General features: G+C 52.1%; 1 protein-coding gene across 1 annotated transcript; it reads left to right on the top strand.

The window, feature by feature from the left end:
* The first annotated feature begins 6,791 nt into the window (after nucleotides 1-6,791).
* On the top strand, nucleotides 6,792-15,687 carry SGK2 (serum/glucocorticoid regulated kinase 2). Its single transcript, XM_068419678.1, is given in 14 exon segments — nucleotides 6,792-6,897; nucleotides 6,900-6,966; nucleotides 7,968-8,025; nucleotides 8,868-8,917; nucleotides 9,507-9,564; nucleotides 10,174-10,257; nucleotides 10,578-10,709; nucleotides 11,540-11,652; nucleotides 12,206-12,242; nucleotides 12,821-12,907; nucleotides 14,279-14,374; nucleotides 14,650-14,805; nucleotides 15,216-15,305; nucleotides 15,532-15,687. Coding segments are annotated over 14 exon segments (1,290 nt in total).
* The last annotated feature ends 217 nt before the right edge of the window (nucleotides 15,688-15,904 follow it).

Raw genomic sequence — 15,904 nt, 5'->3', positions numbered from 1 at the left:
TGTCTGCTGGACAGGACCGGGGAGGGACCAGGCTCAGCCGCGGAGGATCACGCAGCCCTCGACCCCTCATAGGGCATGGGGAATGAAGGCAGCTTTTCTCCCTCGGGAGGAAAAGGAAAATATTTCCAAGCACAGGCAATATCAGGAGGCTCTGAGCTGTGCCAGCTAGCTGAAAAATCACCTTTCTATGGCCAGGCCTTATTCCCACTTTGACTGATTTTTCCACCGTGGTCTGACCAAGCCCTGCCCAGACAGAAGATGTGCACAGAAGGGGTTAAATCACCCGAGAGGTGCTCATCACCTCTGGACCCAGGTCCAGCCAGAGGTTTTCCTGGCATAGATGTGCTCTCTGGAGGGCAGGGAAACACCACCCCCACACAGACCAACAACTCTGGCAAAACCCAGCACCGACACCAGCAGCTCTCCAGCTTTACTGGAATTGTTTAATCGTGTTTAGGAGCCTCTGGGTGCTGGGCGGGGGAACGGGTGAAGCCCAGTCCTGGTGAAAGGGGTTCATGGCCATGTCTGCAGCACCTGTAAGGATGTGTGCCTGTATACCTATATAACGTACGTGCCCTGCAAGCGCTCCCACATCCAGCAGCCCCTTCAGCGTGGCATTGATGTGACCCATCGTGGGCAAGGGGCGAGAGCTGCTGCAGGCTGCTGCTGGTTGCGGCCGTGGATGCATAGGGGCAGTGAGAGAAGGAAAGTCTCACCTCTTGCACATGGGGAAGGCTGCCCGGGTGGGCAGCACGCTGGAGGTTGGCCCTGCTCACGTCTACCTGTCCCACTCATGTCCCTCATCACAGGGACAACCGCTTGCCCGGGACACCTCTCCAGGGACAGTCATGGGGCTCTCCAGGGCAAAGCCTCTGCAGCTCCCCCAGGCATCTGGTGGCATCTGATGTTGAATCCCCAGGTGAGGACCTGCCCTATGCTGGGGATTTACTGGTGGTCCATGTGTCCCCGTGCTTCCAGCGAATGCCTTCTCCTGTGCCAGGGAGCCATCAGTCCCAGGGAAGTCACCCCAGGCACAGGGAGGACAAATGGAGTCTCAGAGCCTCAAAAGCAATCAAACAACAAAATTCTTTCCCGAGAGCAGAAATTTGTGAATTTAACAACTGCAGGGTAAATTTCTTCTGTTGTACAGAAGTCAAACAGCCACCCAGTACCACCCAGCTCTCTTCCACTGCCGCCCTCCTGCCAGTCCCAAAGTACTTTCCAAAGGACATCAAAGAGAGGGACATGGGAGCGGTGGCAGAGCCCGGAGTGACCTGAGCACCCCGATCCCCACCAGACCGGTGGGTGCTGGCCAGACGAGGGTCAGGGAGCTGGCCCCGTGTCCCAGCGCCGTGCCTGGCTGGCGGACAGCCAGTGCTGCACCCGAGGGCTTGTTTCTCCTCTTACTCCTGTGCCCTTTGCCTTTGCAGCTGGAGAAACGCCTGCGTGCTCTGCTTCCCCAGGACACCCGGTGCTGGTCGCTGAGCTCCTGCCCCAGCCGTAAGGAGAGGGGACTCTTTCAGCTGGCTTTATGTACGTGGCCTGGATGGAGCCCTCCTCCACTGCTCTGGGGAAGACAAAGGGTAATGCTCCCAGCTGGTACAGTGTCACTGACCCCCTGGGGATCGTGGGGGCATGGAGGAGGCTTCCCCGGGGAGGTCTCCTGCCAGGGTTGGGTTGCGGAGCCGCTGGCAGAGCCCCATCACACGCCTGCCAGGGGGCTCCAGCCTGGCTCGTGCCACAGCCCAGCCTCGCAGGCATGGACAGCCAGGGTTCACCCTTCCCAGCAAGGGCTGCACGGAGCCTGACTCCCCTGGGACCCGCTGGTGACCCAGGAGGTGGGTGTGTGCAAGGATGTTGGCTGAGCAAAAAATTCAGGCTTTGCCCTGAGAGAGAAGAGTATTTCAAGCAACATGCTGCTTCCCCTCTCTCCTTACACATGGCAATGAGCACGTGAGATGTTTCAGTTGTTTTCATCCTGGCAGCTGTAGTTTGGGGAAAGGGGCTTGTCCTGCGGGGACCAGCCCCTCTGCTCCCCTAGGGAAGTTGGATTTTCTCCTGCTGCAGCTGCACGCAGGGAGATTTTATAGGAAACCACAATGGAAGCAAAAAGCGACTGCTTTATTTTTAATGGAGAGAGAGAGAAGACACCAGCCCTCCTCTAATGTCTCCTTTTGCTCGGAGCTTAGCCTCTGTTCTCTCAAATCACTGCATGCCACCGACACCAGGTTTTCCCCTCCACGCGTGTTTATGTTTGCATTTAATACTGCTGCCAAGCGCAGGTCTGGCTGCCCTGGGCTGCAGTCTTCCCGGGTCAGTGGAGGACACTGGAAGGAGCAGCTTCTTCTGGGTTTGACCTGAACCAAATGACAGGTTTGACCTTCCTCCAAGCCAGAGGACAATGGACGAATTTCCAGCTTACTACCATGTGTAGAAAATCATTCTGAACCACCCGAGATGCCAGCTGGGATGTAATTGGCTCCTACCCACCACCTGTACCCCTCCCTCCTCATCCAAAACCACCACCCCCCACCCAAATTCTCACTCCTTGGGTATATCTAGCAGGTGTTTCTTAATTTTTTGCAGCTGATCAGCTTTTCCTGCTCTCTTTAAAGGGCTGCAGTGAGCCAGCAGCAGTGGCATGATCACCCTGAGAAGGTGGGGAGTGTTAGTGTTCATGGGCTGAATGAACTACTGCAGGAAACTAAAGATATTCTCTGCTGAGTTTTAGGAAAGAGCTTTGGGCTTCTGGTCTGCCAGGGCAGTTGGTGGCAGGGTGGGCTGGTGTGAGGATGGGCTGGTGTGAGGATGGGGAGTGAGGGGTCTCTGTGCTCGCCGGCTGTGGGCTGCTTCCCGTGCTTCAGGACACAGCCTCTGCTGGTAGATGTGCTCCCAGGTGTGTTTGAAGCTTTGTTCTCTGTTTTCATGGGATTATTTTTTTATAAAATGTTGTGAGCTTTAGCTACCTGCTGTTTTTTTTCCAGCTCTGCATGCAGGTTTTCTCTAAAGTGTGGAGGGTTGTTTGTCTGTGGGCTCCAGCTTTCTTAGAGTCAGGAGTGCTTGGCTGGGGTTCCTGCTCTGGTTTACAGTGTCCCTGGGGTGTAGGGGAAAGGATCCTCAAGAGAAAATTGAACAAGCTAGGAGCTCTGCACTGGGCAGCTAAGAAAGCTTCCCCAAGTGCAGAAGTCCTTTAAAGTCTTTCCTAACCTTTTTCTGGACTTGCTGTGTGCTATAGTGTCTCAATGGGAATGAAAGTGGAGCTCAGAGCTGGCCTGGAGCTCTCTCTTAGATCTGTAGTAGGAGAAAGCCTGGGCTGCTTTGGGTTTTTTTTGCCTGTAAAAGCATGTGTTTGCAGGAGTCCTCCTTCCCACCTCCCCCTGGGCTCCTTCTCTGAGCTGAAACTGGGGCATCTTCCCCCTTAAGCTGCACACAGCCCCTGCGCTGGGGGAAAGCTGTGGGCTGCCTTAGGTGCCCCCCTCTCAACCCTGCCCCTCCAAACCCCGTGCTGCTTCCAAACCCTCGCCTGCTGTCCCAGCCACAGCCTGCCAGGCCTCCTTGCCTCTCCATGCTGGCAGCCAGCCCTTCCCAGAGCGGGAGAGGACGAGGCACTTGCTCGGAGGGGTTTGCAATCTAGGTTAGGTAGGAAACGATGCTGAGAGCAGTGACATCAGGGAAGAGGGTGGGAGGCAGCTTGCAGATGACGAGTCTATGAGGTTGCCTCTCCGTGCAAGGTACGCGGTGCATTAGTAATGTGTTTGTAGCAAATAATGCTGGGCTGGCATGGGAATGTGGGTCACCGCTGGCAGAACTGTTGAAGGAAGAGCGAGCTGCTTGTGCTGGGAAGAAAACGTATGTTACTGAGGGATGTTTGGTGGGGGGGAGATTTGGCTGCTCTAACTGCTCCAACTTGTAAGTAGCACCTTTCTGTTGCATGAGTGGGTGCCTGCTGCCTGGGGGATGCCTCTGCCTGGGCGTTGGGGTGAAGTGGTCTTTGAGGAGGGGGCTGTGGGATGCAGTGGTTTGTGTTCCTGGTGTGTAATAGTCACACCGTGTCAGGAAACTCTTAGACTTGTTTGCTTGATGCTCTCTGTGGCCCTGGCCGTGCCTGGAGCATCCCTGCTGCCCCAGCAGGCACAAGGAGGGATGCAGCCAGGCATGTATAACCAAGGATTCCAGCGTATTTTCGTGACCCATTTCTGATTCTGTTGTTCAGCGTGTGTGTGCTCAGGAAATCTTTGTGCTTTAGGGGGAGTAGGGTTTGTTAGAGATAAGGAAAAACCTGTTTGATGGCTTGGGAGATTTAAACCAGAAACTAACCTGTCTTTGAAGGTGGGCTTGGACTGGGGAAGGTGTCTCTGAGCCTGAATAGAAAGTGATACGGGATGGGGATATAATTACCCTAAAAACGTGCATGGTACTTCAGTGCATAAAGAGACTCTTGCCTCAGAGCAAGTGCATTTAATGAAATAGCTTTGTTGGAAAATGCTGCCCTTGGTCAGTAGGGACTTGTTGAGTAGCTTCACTTCCAGCAAAGAAGCGGTGGAGCAGAATGGGGCTGGTGGAGGGAAGCATGAATGGGCTGCCAGGCTGTGGCCCTGGCAGAGTTGTGCAGCCTTTGCTCAGCAGCGATGCTCCTGCCTAGCTGCAGGCTGTGGAGACCTTGCGAAAGGTCCTTGTCCAAGCCCCTCAGAGCAAGCCGGGAACTTGTCCTGCATCCTGTGCTGCCGGCAAATAACTCCAAGCCAGACTGCTGTGTTTCTGTGACTTGCCCACGTGCTCCCCAAGATGCCCAAGCTGTGACAGGTCCACCTGTGCCTGAGTCAGTGTTTTCCCCCTACATCTGGGTTCAGAACAGTGTCAGTGGCAGCAAGCTGACCCTGGGGCCAAAACCAAGCTTGTGGGGGTTCAGATTGGGAGGGAAGAGGCTGCATCACCTGATGGAGCCGCACGTGTGGAGCAGGAGTGAGGTGTTAAACTGCGTGGGCTTGGTTGGGTTGTTGTGGTGAGAAGCTCCTGGGCAGGGGGTGGGAGCCCTCATTCTATCTACTGCTGCCATTGCAGCTTGGGACTTGTTCCACCCACACCTGTGTGCCCCTGGCCATCCCCTGTGCCAGCCTCCTCCCTGGCACTGAGCCTTGAGTAAGTGGTTGCCTGCTCTGAGACAGCAGGGCTGGCATCCCTGTGCTGTGACCAGGGTATCAGGGCAGCTTGTTAGGCAGCCTGTGGGACAGACGCAGCCCCGAGGCAGGCGTTGGATGACTTTCAGTAGACCTCGGTGAGCCAAGGACAGCCAGACTGTCAGGGAAATAAGGACTATGCTCAGTGGGAGGAGGTGGGGATTGATCTCTGTGGGTGCTGCCTGCATGCTGTCCATACTGGTGGGTGCCTGCTGGGACAAGCTCTCCTGCCTGCTGTAGGGCAAAGTGGTGGACAAGGTCAGGGTCTCGGACCAGCCTGATGCTGTAAGATCACTCACTGAATGGTTTGTGTTTCTTCAAATTCCTGCTTTCTCCTCCCTGTCCATTCAGAAACTCTAAAACCACAGCCTGGTATTGGCTTCTCATCAGATCTGCACCCAGGTCCCAGAACTGCCGGCAGTGCCTGGTTTGGTGGCTCTCTGGAGTGTGCAGGTCCTGCAACCTGCCAGATCCCAAGACCCATGTGGGAAAGGCTCTGCAAATGGGCTTGTGTTTACTTCAAAGCTCGTTGTCCTACAAACTCCTTGCCCAGGGAGATGGGCTCTGGCAGCCGGCGCTGCCAAGTCCTTGGTCAGTAGAAGAGCTATTCCAGGATGACAACTTGCTTGTGTCTGCAAAGGCACTTTTTTGGTGGGGGGAAGAAGTGTGTTTCTGTGAATGTTTTGATTCTTTCTCTTTCCCTCCAGTAGCAAAACTAGGGCTGAGCCAGAGAGGAATAATGAGCCTTGGAATATTTTTGTTATCTACTGCTAAGCAAAACAAGGACCTCCTCCACCCAGGTTGCACTTCTCAGGCTTTTCTCTTGCTCAGCCTGTGCTGGGAGGAGCAGGCTCGGGACTTTGCCTTTCTGCGAAGGGAGAGGTGATGATGATGGGCGCTGGCAACCGCCTGCGCGGCAGAGCAGCAGGGATGCTCCGTGGTGGGAATCCCAGCTTCTGGCACTGGCTGCGTGTCCTTGGGCAAGTCACTTACTTGCTGTGACTTGTGTGTGCTGGCTTACCTCCTGCGGGGCCCTGAAAGGTTTCATTCATGTCCCTAATTACTCGCAGAGCCCTGAATGAAAGGGGCAGTGGATGTGCCAAATGTGTGACGTAGCCCAGTACAACATAGTCCTTGTGAGCACTCTCCTTGTCCCTCCTGGGGACCCAGGGGTGGCTCAGGGAGGCGTGATGGTGGTGCTTTAGCCTGAGTCCCCTCTGCAATGGGAGACAGTGTCTGTTTAGTGGCACCTATCCCTGTCCTGTGAGCTATTGAGGGCTCCTGGCTGGGGTGGGAGGGGAGCTGTCCTGGTTCCTATAATTTCCTGGTTATTTTGGTATGTGGGTGGAAGGGGGAGGAGGGTGGCTGTGGAGAGAAGAGCAAGGTCAGTGAAGAACAAACGTGCCTCTGTGCACTTGTGATCGTTCTGCCAGCTAATCGGCTTCGGTGCTCCAACTTTCCTCACAGAACTCATCAAGCACGGCCGCGAAAGGATAGGACAAACCATCAAGGCCTCTGGCTCCAGGCTCTGCTCGTAGTGAGTATGAAAGGCTCCAGTGGGATGAGAGCCCTTTAAAAGCTCAGCCAGATAACCCCGCGCTGGCTGGGCGGTGAATGGAGCTGGCTGGCACCGGCCACATGTGGGCAGTCCCCGGGGATGGCCGCCAGCACCCGCTGCCGCCTGGCATCTCCTGCCATGGGCAGCCCGGCGGCGGCGGAGGGGGGCTCGGGGATGGCCGTGGGTCTGCACCGGGCGATGCGTGGGGGTGGAGAGGGGCAGCACCCACAGGTGAGAGCCGGGGGAGGCTGGCGGGATCCGCAGGCCCCTTTTTGGATGGGCAGGGTGGAGGGTGGCTGGGAGGATGGGAGCCTTCAGAACCTCCCCGTGGTGTACAACAGTTTGGTGGGGCTGAGCAGGAATGGACAAAGCGCTCTGGGGCAGGGGAGAAGGGTACAGAGCTGCTTTTTTTTTTTCTTCCTGTCATCTCTTTAATCCTGGTTTTGCAAGGAGTGTGGGGGAACCCTTAAAACCAAGGGGAGGAATCCCTAGGGTGGCAGGACCCATCCCTCCCCAGTGATGCTTGAGCAGGGTGGGTCTGAACCAACAAGTGTTGTTCAAGTCCAACTTGTCCAGCCCCAGCAGCAGCTGCTCTGGGTAGATGAGAACCCTGTGCTTTAATACCTCTGCTCACCGAGCCCACCATGGCTACCATGGCCAGCCCCTCTTCCCTGCAATGCCAACAGCCCCAAACTGCCCTGGCCTGGGGGAACAGCCTCTAACTGCTGCCAGCCTGATGGCACTTGGTGGTTGGACCCAGCTGGACTTTCCTGGCTGCCCTGCGGGGACACTCGTTGGGGTGCAGGGCTGGGTGCTGCAGCACCCCTGTGAGGTGGGGAGGGGGCTGGCCATGGCCAGGAGGGCTGCAGCCTTGCCTGGCCCCTGACGCTGTGTCTCTGCTGGGGCTGTGCTGGTCTTCATGTGTCAGCACCCTGACCCATTGCAAATGAAGGGCTAACTGTGGCATTTAATGTTTGTGCTTGTTCAAATCTTTTTCCTCCCCCATCTCCTGTCAGCGTGCACCAACTGTCCCCTGCCTCCCCCAGTGCATGTGCGCCCCAGCCCCTTGGGAGCAGCCGTGCTGGGGTACCAGTAGCACCTGGGGAACTCAGCTGAGGTCCTCTCTGATGGAGGCAAGCATGCACTGGGCTCTGCGCTGGTCCCTGGCAGGTTAATGGTGTGAAGCTGTTTCTTGGATTTTGTTTTCAATACTGGGTTCTTCTTTTCCAAAGTGCTGAACGAGTTGCTTTTTTAATGGATCGTTCTCGGAGCCCGGACAAAAGCACCCAGGTGAGATCATGGCTCTGAGAGAGCAAGTCCCCACCTTTGGGATGGAGAGGGGTGGTGCCTGTAGGAGAAAGGCAAGGAGGAGAGCCTGTGTTAGCCTGCTGCGAGGCTTCCTGCCGCCTTGTCCCTGTGAGTGATGCTGGGTGGAGGAAAAGGAGAACAGAGAGGCCCTATATAGCCTTTAGGACAAGGCATAATGGTTCCAGAGTCTGCGGAGCAGGAGATTCTTGGGGCGCAGGAACAGGAGGAAGATCATGTGTGTGTTTATGCATGTACCTCCTTGTCATTGGGAAGAGGGCTGAGCACCTCTGTGGTGCTGGGTGTGCATAAGGCCACTTCCAAGGCCCCAGACTTGGCAGTTTTGGGTGTTAATGGGGCGGACAGAGGGCTGCAGGGTTTGGGGAGGGATGCTGATATTCTGCTGCAGGAGTGTTCCTGTCTCAGAGCTGTGCACAGGGCTTTTTGCTCAGCACAGGCAGTGGGGAATGCGTTGTCTCAGTGCTGTGGTGGGCAGCTGAGCCATGCAGTGCCTTTCTTCTGTGGCAGCACGGCAGGTCTCGAAATCCTCAAGTCAGGAGCCAAGCACTCTCTTGGTACTTTTTTTTTGTTTTTCCTTTGTGCAGAAGTACGGGATGAGATTCTAGCTTAGTACAGCCTCCAGCTGTACTATTGCTTTAGGGCACAGCTCTGTCCTCCCTTTCCCCATCACTTGGTTTACCAAGGCACCGTGTCCTTTGCTGATGGGTGTTTCTCAAAGGCTCTGTGCAAGGGAAGTCGTATTGAGGAAGAGAAAGCACAATCTGCAGCGAGGTCCTTGTGACTAATGTTATCGTTATCCTCCCTAGCCTCCAACACCAGCTGACAACATCAACCTTGGACCTTCTGCTAACCCAAAGTAAGCTCCCTGCAAAAGCCAGGTAGGGTGTGGGGCGTGCAGTGAAGGGATCTGGCAGGGGAATGCAGTTGGTCCCTGTGTCTTGCACGGGTGGTGTCTGCAGAAGTTGTAACAATTACATTACTTGGACTTTAATACCATGTGTATCACCAACGCATCAGCTTTCAAAACATCAGCTATAGATGGTCCCTGTTATCATAATCATCCTGTCCATGTCTGCAGCCCCTTGTCCCATCTCTCTTGAGAGGTAGTAAGGGAAGATCATCATCACTGCTGGTGCCCTGACTTTCTGCCAATAAATGGGGATAAACTGTCTGCCCTGTACAGGTGCCACTTGGTCCTGACGGGTGCTTTCACCTGCTGCTGTGTTCAGCTGGTGGGTTGTTGAGGGATCCCATCCTCTGCTGGGTGCACTGACATACATGGTGTGAATCCCCTGCTTGCTGGGAGCAAGGGTCACCCATCCAGAGCCCTTTAATCCCTTTCACAAACACTCTTGTTTCCAAGAAGGAGCTCTGCTTTGATGGTAGTGTTGCTATTGCATGTTTCTCTCCAAGAAACATTAACTTGCTTCATTCTTGCCCAACAGTGCCAAGCCAACAGACTTTGACTTCCTGAAGGTTATTGGCAAAGGAAGCTTTGGAAAAGTAAGTGGATTTGTAAGTAAGCTACAGGTGGGTTGTAGCTCTTTAGAGGCAGCTTGGAAAGAGACTTCCTTGCTGAAGGGGTTTCTAGCAATGTCCTTTGCTTGCATCTCTCCTGCAGAGTTTGGCCTGAGTGGGACTGAGTCAAGATGAGAACTGAGACAGGGTTTTCCTAGTCCATTCTTTGAGCTGTCCTGCAGCCTCTCTAAGGACAGAAACGTGAGATGTTTTATTCTCAGGGTGGTGATGGTGAGGAGCAGTACTTGATTCAAAATAAGCCCCAGACTTGTTCAGCTAGCAAAAGATGTCTAGACCAATCTGTACCTTGTGAGGTAGCAAGGATCCACTTTAAATGGGACTGTCCCCAGATCCTCCAAAACTACTTTCTATTGGGTGTGTAAGAGATGTGTGGGAACATCACGTGCCTTTTTCTGGCAATGAGAAAGTGCTGAGAAGCTGGTGGGCTGGAGCTTGGTGTTTAAAAGCTGCACCTGACCCCCTGAAGCTGTACTCTGTGTACAATCACTCACAAGAGTGGTGAGCTCGTGAGGAATCACTAACCAAGTGGCAGAAGGTGAGACTGAAACCTGTGACCAGGACCTTCTGTTGCAGGTTCTCCTGGCCAAACGCAAGTGTGATGGGACTTTTTATGCCGTGAAAGTCTTGCATAAGAAAACCATCCTAAAGAAAAAGGAGGTACGTCTGCTCTCCCTGACCACTTCTGCAAATAGTGGTCAGTGTATGAGCAATCCTGGTAATGCAATTGAGGTGTCTTTGGCTGAGTGAGCATTTATGTAGACAAGTCATGTGTTAAACATGGATTTCTTGGTGTCATGGGAAAATGGAGAAGAACTGAGATGAACTGGGTTAGAGAGGAGAGAGCCCTTTCTGGGGCTGGAGATAACCTCCTAGAACTTCCAGTTTCTGCTTGTTTTCAAAACAGCAGTTGAGCACATCTGGCAGACTGCACTGGACCCTTGCCTGAAACTCTTAACACCTTGCCTGCTTTTTGATAGCAAAACCACATCATGGCAGAGCGCAACGTGCTCCTGAAAAACGTCAAGCACCCCTTCCTTGTGGGACTCCATTACTCCTTCCAGACTTCAGAGAAGCTTTACTTTGTGCTTGACTATGTAAATGGGGGAGAGGTGAGTGCACATACATGCTTTATTTTAATCCTCTGCGTGGTCCTTCCCAAAAATGCTGCGTTATTGCCTAAAACTGCTTCTTGTCAGAAGATAATGATGTTGAATTATGACGTTGCCTTGACTGCTGGCAAGGATGGGTTAGGAGTGGCTGGCATGCTATCTCACTTGTAAGTTGAGTGAAGATCTTGCTGGGTATGACCTGTGCCAGCTGATTCCACCAAGGCAATGACACTGAGGAAAAACATGCTAGGGGTATTTTGAAATCCTGTGGAGAATATGGGAAATGCTGATGTTGGTGAGCTTTAGGCAAAACCCACTTGTGGGCCTGCTCTGGATTCCAGTCTGGTTCTTGTGTGATTCTACTGCAGACTTCTTTTTCTGTCCTGTAGAAGCTCCTCCTTCTTCATCTGTCTTTTTCTGTGCTGTCTGAAACTGGCTGGGAGATACTGTTAACATGGTTGTCCTGTCCAAGTCTAATCTGTATTGGGGATCTTAGTGGGTTCAGCTCTGTGCATGTACCACTCATGGCCATACTACAGCTATAATTGGCCTGTGGGTTGTAGCAACCTAGAAAGCTTAACTAGATGAGCAGATGACCAGTTTTGGGGCAGTGAATTAAGTGAGATGGTGACATAAGAGGAGGGCAAATGAAACCCTTTCTGGAAAGGTGTTTAGATTGCTTAAAATCATTTGGTTTAAGCTTCTTTGGTGCTGTTCATGTGCCACTTGCTGCAAATCAGTTTTCACTTGAGTAGCTGGCTTTTAGGCTTGCTCCAGATATCCTTCAGTTATTTAGACAAAGAATGATCAACCTTATGATCTGTTTGTAGCTCTTCTTCCACCTGCAAAGGGAGCGCTGCTTCCGGGAGCCCCGGGCCCGATTCTATGCTGCAGAAGTTGCTAGTGCAGTTGGGTACCTGCATTCCTTAAACATCATTTACAGGTAAGGCACGTGTCCTGCTGGTGAGAGCAGGGGCACCAAGTCTGCCCAGCCAGGCTGTGTGCAGTGCTGGGGAGGGAAAAGTTGTCCTTTGGTGCCCTGAAAAAGGCAGGACTAGAGTAGCTGAAGGATCTCCTACCCCCAGACAAGATGGTGCACTGCTGGTATTTTACCCTGCAAGGCAGGGTGCTGTCTGCACGGGACCTGATGGGCAATAAATGCTCCCAGCCTGATAGTGGGAAGGAGAATGGTTGGGTGAAAAGATCTAAAATAACCCTGGCATAAGAAGGAAGAAACTGCCTCTCTGTCCCAATTTATACACAGACATGCAGGGAAATGCAGGCTAATACCTGATCCTGTATGAGAGCAGTCTTTATATGCCTGCGGACATTGTATGTTGATACCCAACAGTGATGGGAATCTGCGCTTTGGCAAGGTCTTGGTGAACTGCATTGGGCAGTTTTGTGAGCTCCTGTTCTTAGCTGGTCCTGTTTCACATCAGGCTTTTTCTAAATATCTGGCCAAACCTGCTCAAACAGCACTTTTTGTCTTGCAGGGACTTAAAACCTGAGAACATCCTCCTGGATTGCCAGGTATATTCACAGCTTGTGCTGCCTTCCTTCTGACTTTAAAAGCATCAGGAGCATAAACAGAGGGCTATGGTTCTGCAAGCTGGGCTACAGCTCACTTCACTGCATGGATTTTGTATGTATGCACTGCTGTGCTTCTGCGCAGATCCTGCAAGAGGGAGTGAACCTGCCCTCTGCAGAACTTCCCACTTGGAGCCCTCTCAGCTCATTCCCAAAAGCTTGTGGGACATGACTTGTGGGCAGGGATCAGGGGTGCTAAGAGCAAGTCACTGCTGCTGCTCTGGTGGTGACCGCTGTGTAAACTGGCTCTGGGATAAATCAGTGGCAAAGCACAGCAGTGCTGGATGTCTTCATAGCCATGCAGTTGTAGACAAATTAAAAAATAAAAAAAATCTAGACTCTACTTTCTCTATAGGCTCCTGTACTTGTACTATAGGATGCCCGGAAGGTGAGGGAGGGGAAGCAGATGAGCAGCGGGGAACTAAAACATACATGAGATGCCATGTGAGGGCCAACGCTTGGAAATCTCTTCTCTTCTCTAGAAAAGTGGAGCAAGCTGAAATTTCTCTCTCTCCTTTCAGGGACACATAGTATTGACAGACTTTGGACTCTGCAAAGAAGGAATGGAGCAAGAGGAGACAACCTCTACTTTTTGTGGCACTCCTGAGGTACAGCATGTGCTGGGTTTCACTGTGACCTGGGGACTGAAAGCCTTCAGACACTTGCTGCACTGGGTCTCAGACTTGTGCGGGTGCTCAGCATCTCAAAACATGGGCTCTGTGAATTAGACCGTCTTGGGCTCTTTGAGCTTGTCAGCCTGAAGTTAGAGTTCAGATAAAGGCCTTTGCTACTCAGCAGAGATGGTCTTGCCTGTAACAGCCGATTGGTACTCTAAACTTGCTGTGCTATCGGGGCAGGGATCCCTGCACTTGGAGATGGCCAGTCTTGTGAAACTGGGGTTGTTCCAGGTGGCTGTTGAGGCAACCTTGACCCTGGGAGCCTGTGAGCTGGCTGTTTACCTGCTCTGATACCCTGGAGCTGCAGAGCAGGAGCCTGCTGGTACTGACATACACAGGACCTTGCTGTGCTCTCCTGCGTGTCCTTGATACGCCAGAGCTGCAAAACACCCTGTGCAGAGGAGAGGACCCGGCTCTCCTCTGGAATGTGAACACTGCCCAGAGGGGAGAAAACGCCTGTTCTCCAGTACACCTCAAATAGGTTTTAGCAAAACCTATCTCCAGTTTGGCTTCTTGGAGGCTTTTTTTTCCTGCTTCTTCCTGAGCTGGGCATTTTGGTAGCACTTGAGCTTAGGTAATACCCCTGTCCTGCTGCCCTTCCTCAGGTAGCTTGAAGAAGCATCTGTAAACAAGACAGCTTTCAGTATTCAAGCTCAGTAGAAGTGGACAGGAATTTCCTGGTGGTAGCCCTTGACTTTCAGTGCAGACCCACTTGTGCAATAGTACAGCATGAACCGAGCAGGAATGTCTGACCTTTGTTTTGTGGTTTTTGGTGTATGGTGTTAGTGTGGGTTTTTTTTTCTGCCCTAGACAAGGAGCCAGATAGTACACAGAGATAATCCTCTGTGAGACCAGGCTTGATGTGCTGCTTGTTCTGCAGGTCGCTTGAATTCTTGCCCATTGCTCCTTGGTGGGAGTTATTGGTAGTTTTTCTGCTTTGGACACACTTACTGGGACTGAACACTGCAGCTTTCTCAAAACCACAGGAGCCCCTTAGAGGTGTCAGTGCAGGACAGGCGTTTGCTGGCTGAGTTGTGGTGGATGGCAAATCCTTGTACAAGTCCTCTATAGGAAAAGAACCTTCTGTAGCCCAGAAAAACACTTCGGGGGTTTTGGAAGGTGTCTTTTAAACACATTGCTCTAAAGCAAGTGGGGAATTTATCAAAGTATAGTAGGAGCTGCATCTGCTTGCTTCCTAATGCATTTGCTCAGCTTGAACTGCAGTTAGGTTTGTGTACTTACGAGGGCAAAGCCCTTCCTTTTTATAATTTGACTGAAATATTTACTTCTCACTCTTCCCAGTACTTGGCTCCTGAAGTGCTAAAGAAGGAGCCGTATGACAGGACAGTAGACTGGTGGTGTCTAGGAGCTGTCCTCTATGAAATGCTCTTTGGACTGGTAAGTTTGGAAGCTGTCTGTTTTACTTTACATGGCAGAGAATTTATTTTCAGAAGTTGTGGTGTGAGGCTGGTCTGGTGTCACATGGTACCTGATGCAGACAACTGAATCCTGAATTAGATGACCTGGTTCAATAATACCGTTGCCCTTTTGAACAGAGAGACATGGCAGGTCTCCCTCATCTGCTCGCTGCAGGACTAATTTTGACCTGTGATGTGTGGTTCCTTATGGTAGCTCATGTTTTACCTGGCTGCTTCTCCTCTCTTTCAAATTAGCCTCCTTTTTACAGCCGGGATGTGTCTCAGATGTATGACAACATTCTGCACAAGCCACTCCAGATCCAAGGAAGCAAGACTGTGGCAGCTTGTGACATCCTCCAGGGACTTCTCCACAAGGACCAGAAGAGGAGGCTGGGTGCCAAGACAGACTTTGTAGGTTGCCTCCATTAGGATCAGGAGGGAGGATGGACAGGAAACCTTTCTACTCTGAGCCTTTCTTTCATGATAACAGTGCTGCATTAGAAAGAGCTTTCCATGCACGCTGATGTCTCTCCAGCCCCCTAAAAGGGGCATATGGGGTTGACTTAAGTTTCCAAAGGGAAACACTATGATTCAAGGTGTGGTGGCAAGCTAGGACACCAATGTGTGATGGTGTCATCTCCCTTCAAGGGCTTACTGGACCATGACCCTCATGTGTTAAGGATTTGCTATACGGGCCCTACATGGATATGTGGTAGCTCCAAGCCTTGCTTCAACCACTTAATGCTATGAAACCAGCTGGCAGGTGCTGGGAAAGGAGGGTTGGCAGAAGACTGACTTTTTTCCCCCCACTTTCTGTGCAGCTTGAGATAAAGAACCACGTATTCTTCAGCCCAATAAACTGGGATGACTTGTACCATAAGAGGCTTACTCCTCCGTTTAACCCCAATGTGGTAAGTGGGTATTTCTGTCAGTGTCTGTTATATAGCGGTACAAAAGGAATCCTCTCCAGATGTCTTATGGTGACACTGAGGAATGCTGAAATGCAGGTTAGGAATGGCAAATGCAGTGGTGATGACACTTTTGGCAGAGCAGCTGTGTTAGACTGAGCACAAGTGGTTGGTTGGGGTCTATCTGCTCTCTTGAAATGACTACGTGCCTCTCTGCTCCTTGGCTTAGGCCGGTCCAGCAGATCTGCGACACTTTGATCCAGAGTTCACCCAAGAAGCGATCTCCGCCTCCATCACCCGCACGCCTGACCTAGCAGCCAGCAGCTCCAGTGCCTCAGATGCGTTTTTAGGATTTTCTTATGCACCAACTGAAGAGGGCATCTAGGTTTTACAAAGGCTTTGAGAAGTCGGATTTTAACTGAATGTGGTTTTATGTTTATTTGTTTTTCCTTTTTTGAAAGGATTGGTACTGTCCTTTGCTCATGGTTTAAGGAATTGGGACTAATACACTAACTGGGATGGAACAGAGCTCTTAACTTTTGCTGTTTGGCGGATTTACCTGTAAATGACTGTTCCACTGGCAGGGAAAGTGGGACACATTA

This window comes from Nyctibius grandis, chromosome 28, assembly GCF_013368605.1.
Source record: "Nyctibius grandis isolate bNycGra1 chromosome 28, bNycGra1.pri, whole genome shotgun sequence".
In the NCBI taxonomy this organism is placed as follows: domain Eukaryota; kingdom Metazoa; phylum Chordata; class Aves; order Nyctibiiformes; family Nyctibiidae; genus Nyctibius; species Nyctibius grandis.
This window is presented reverse-complemented; position numbering and strand designations above follow the sequence as displayed.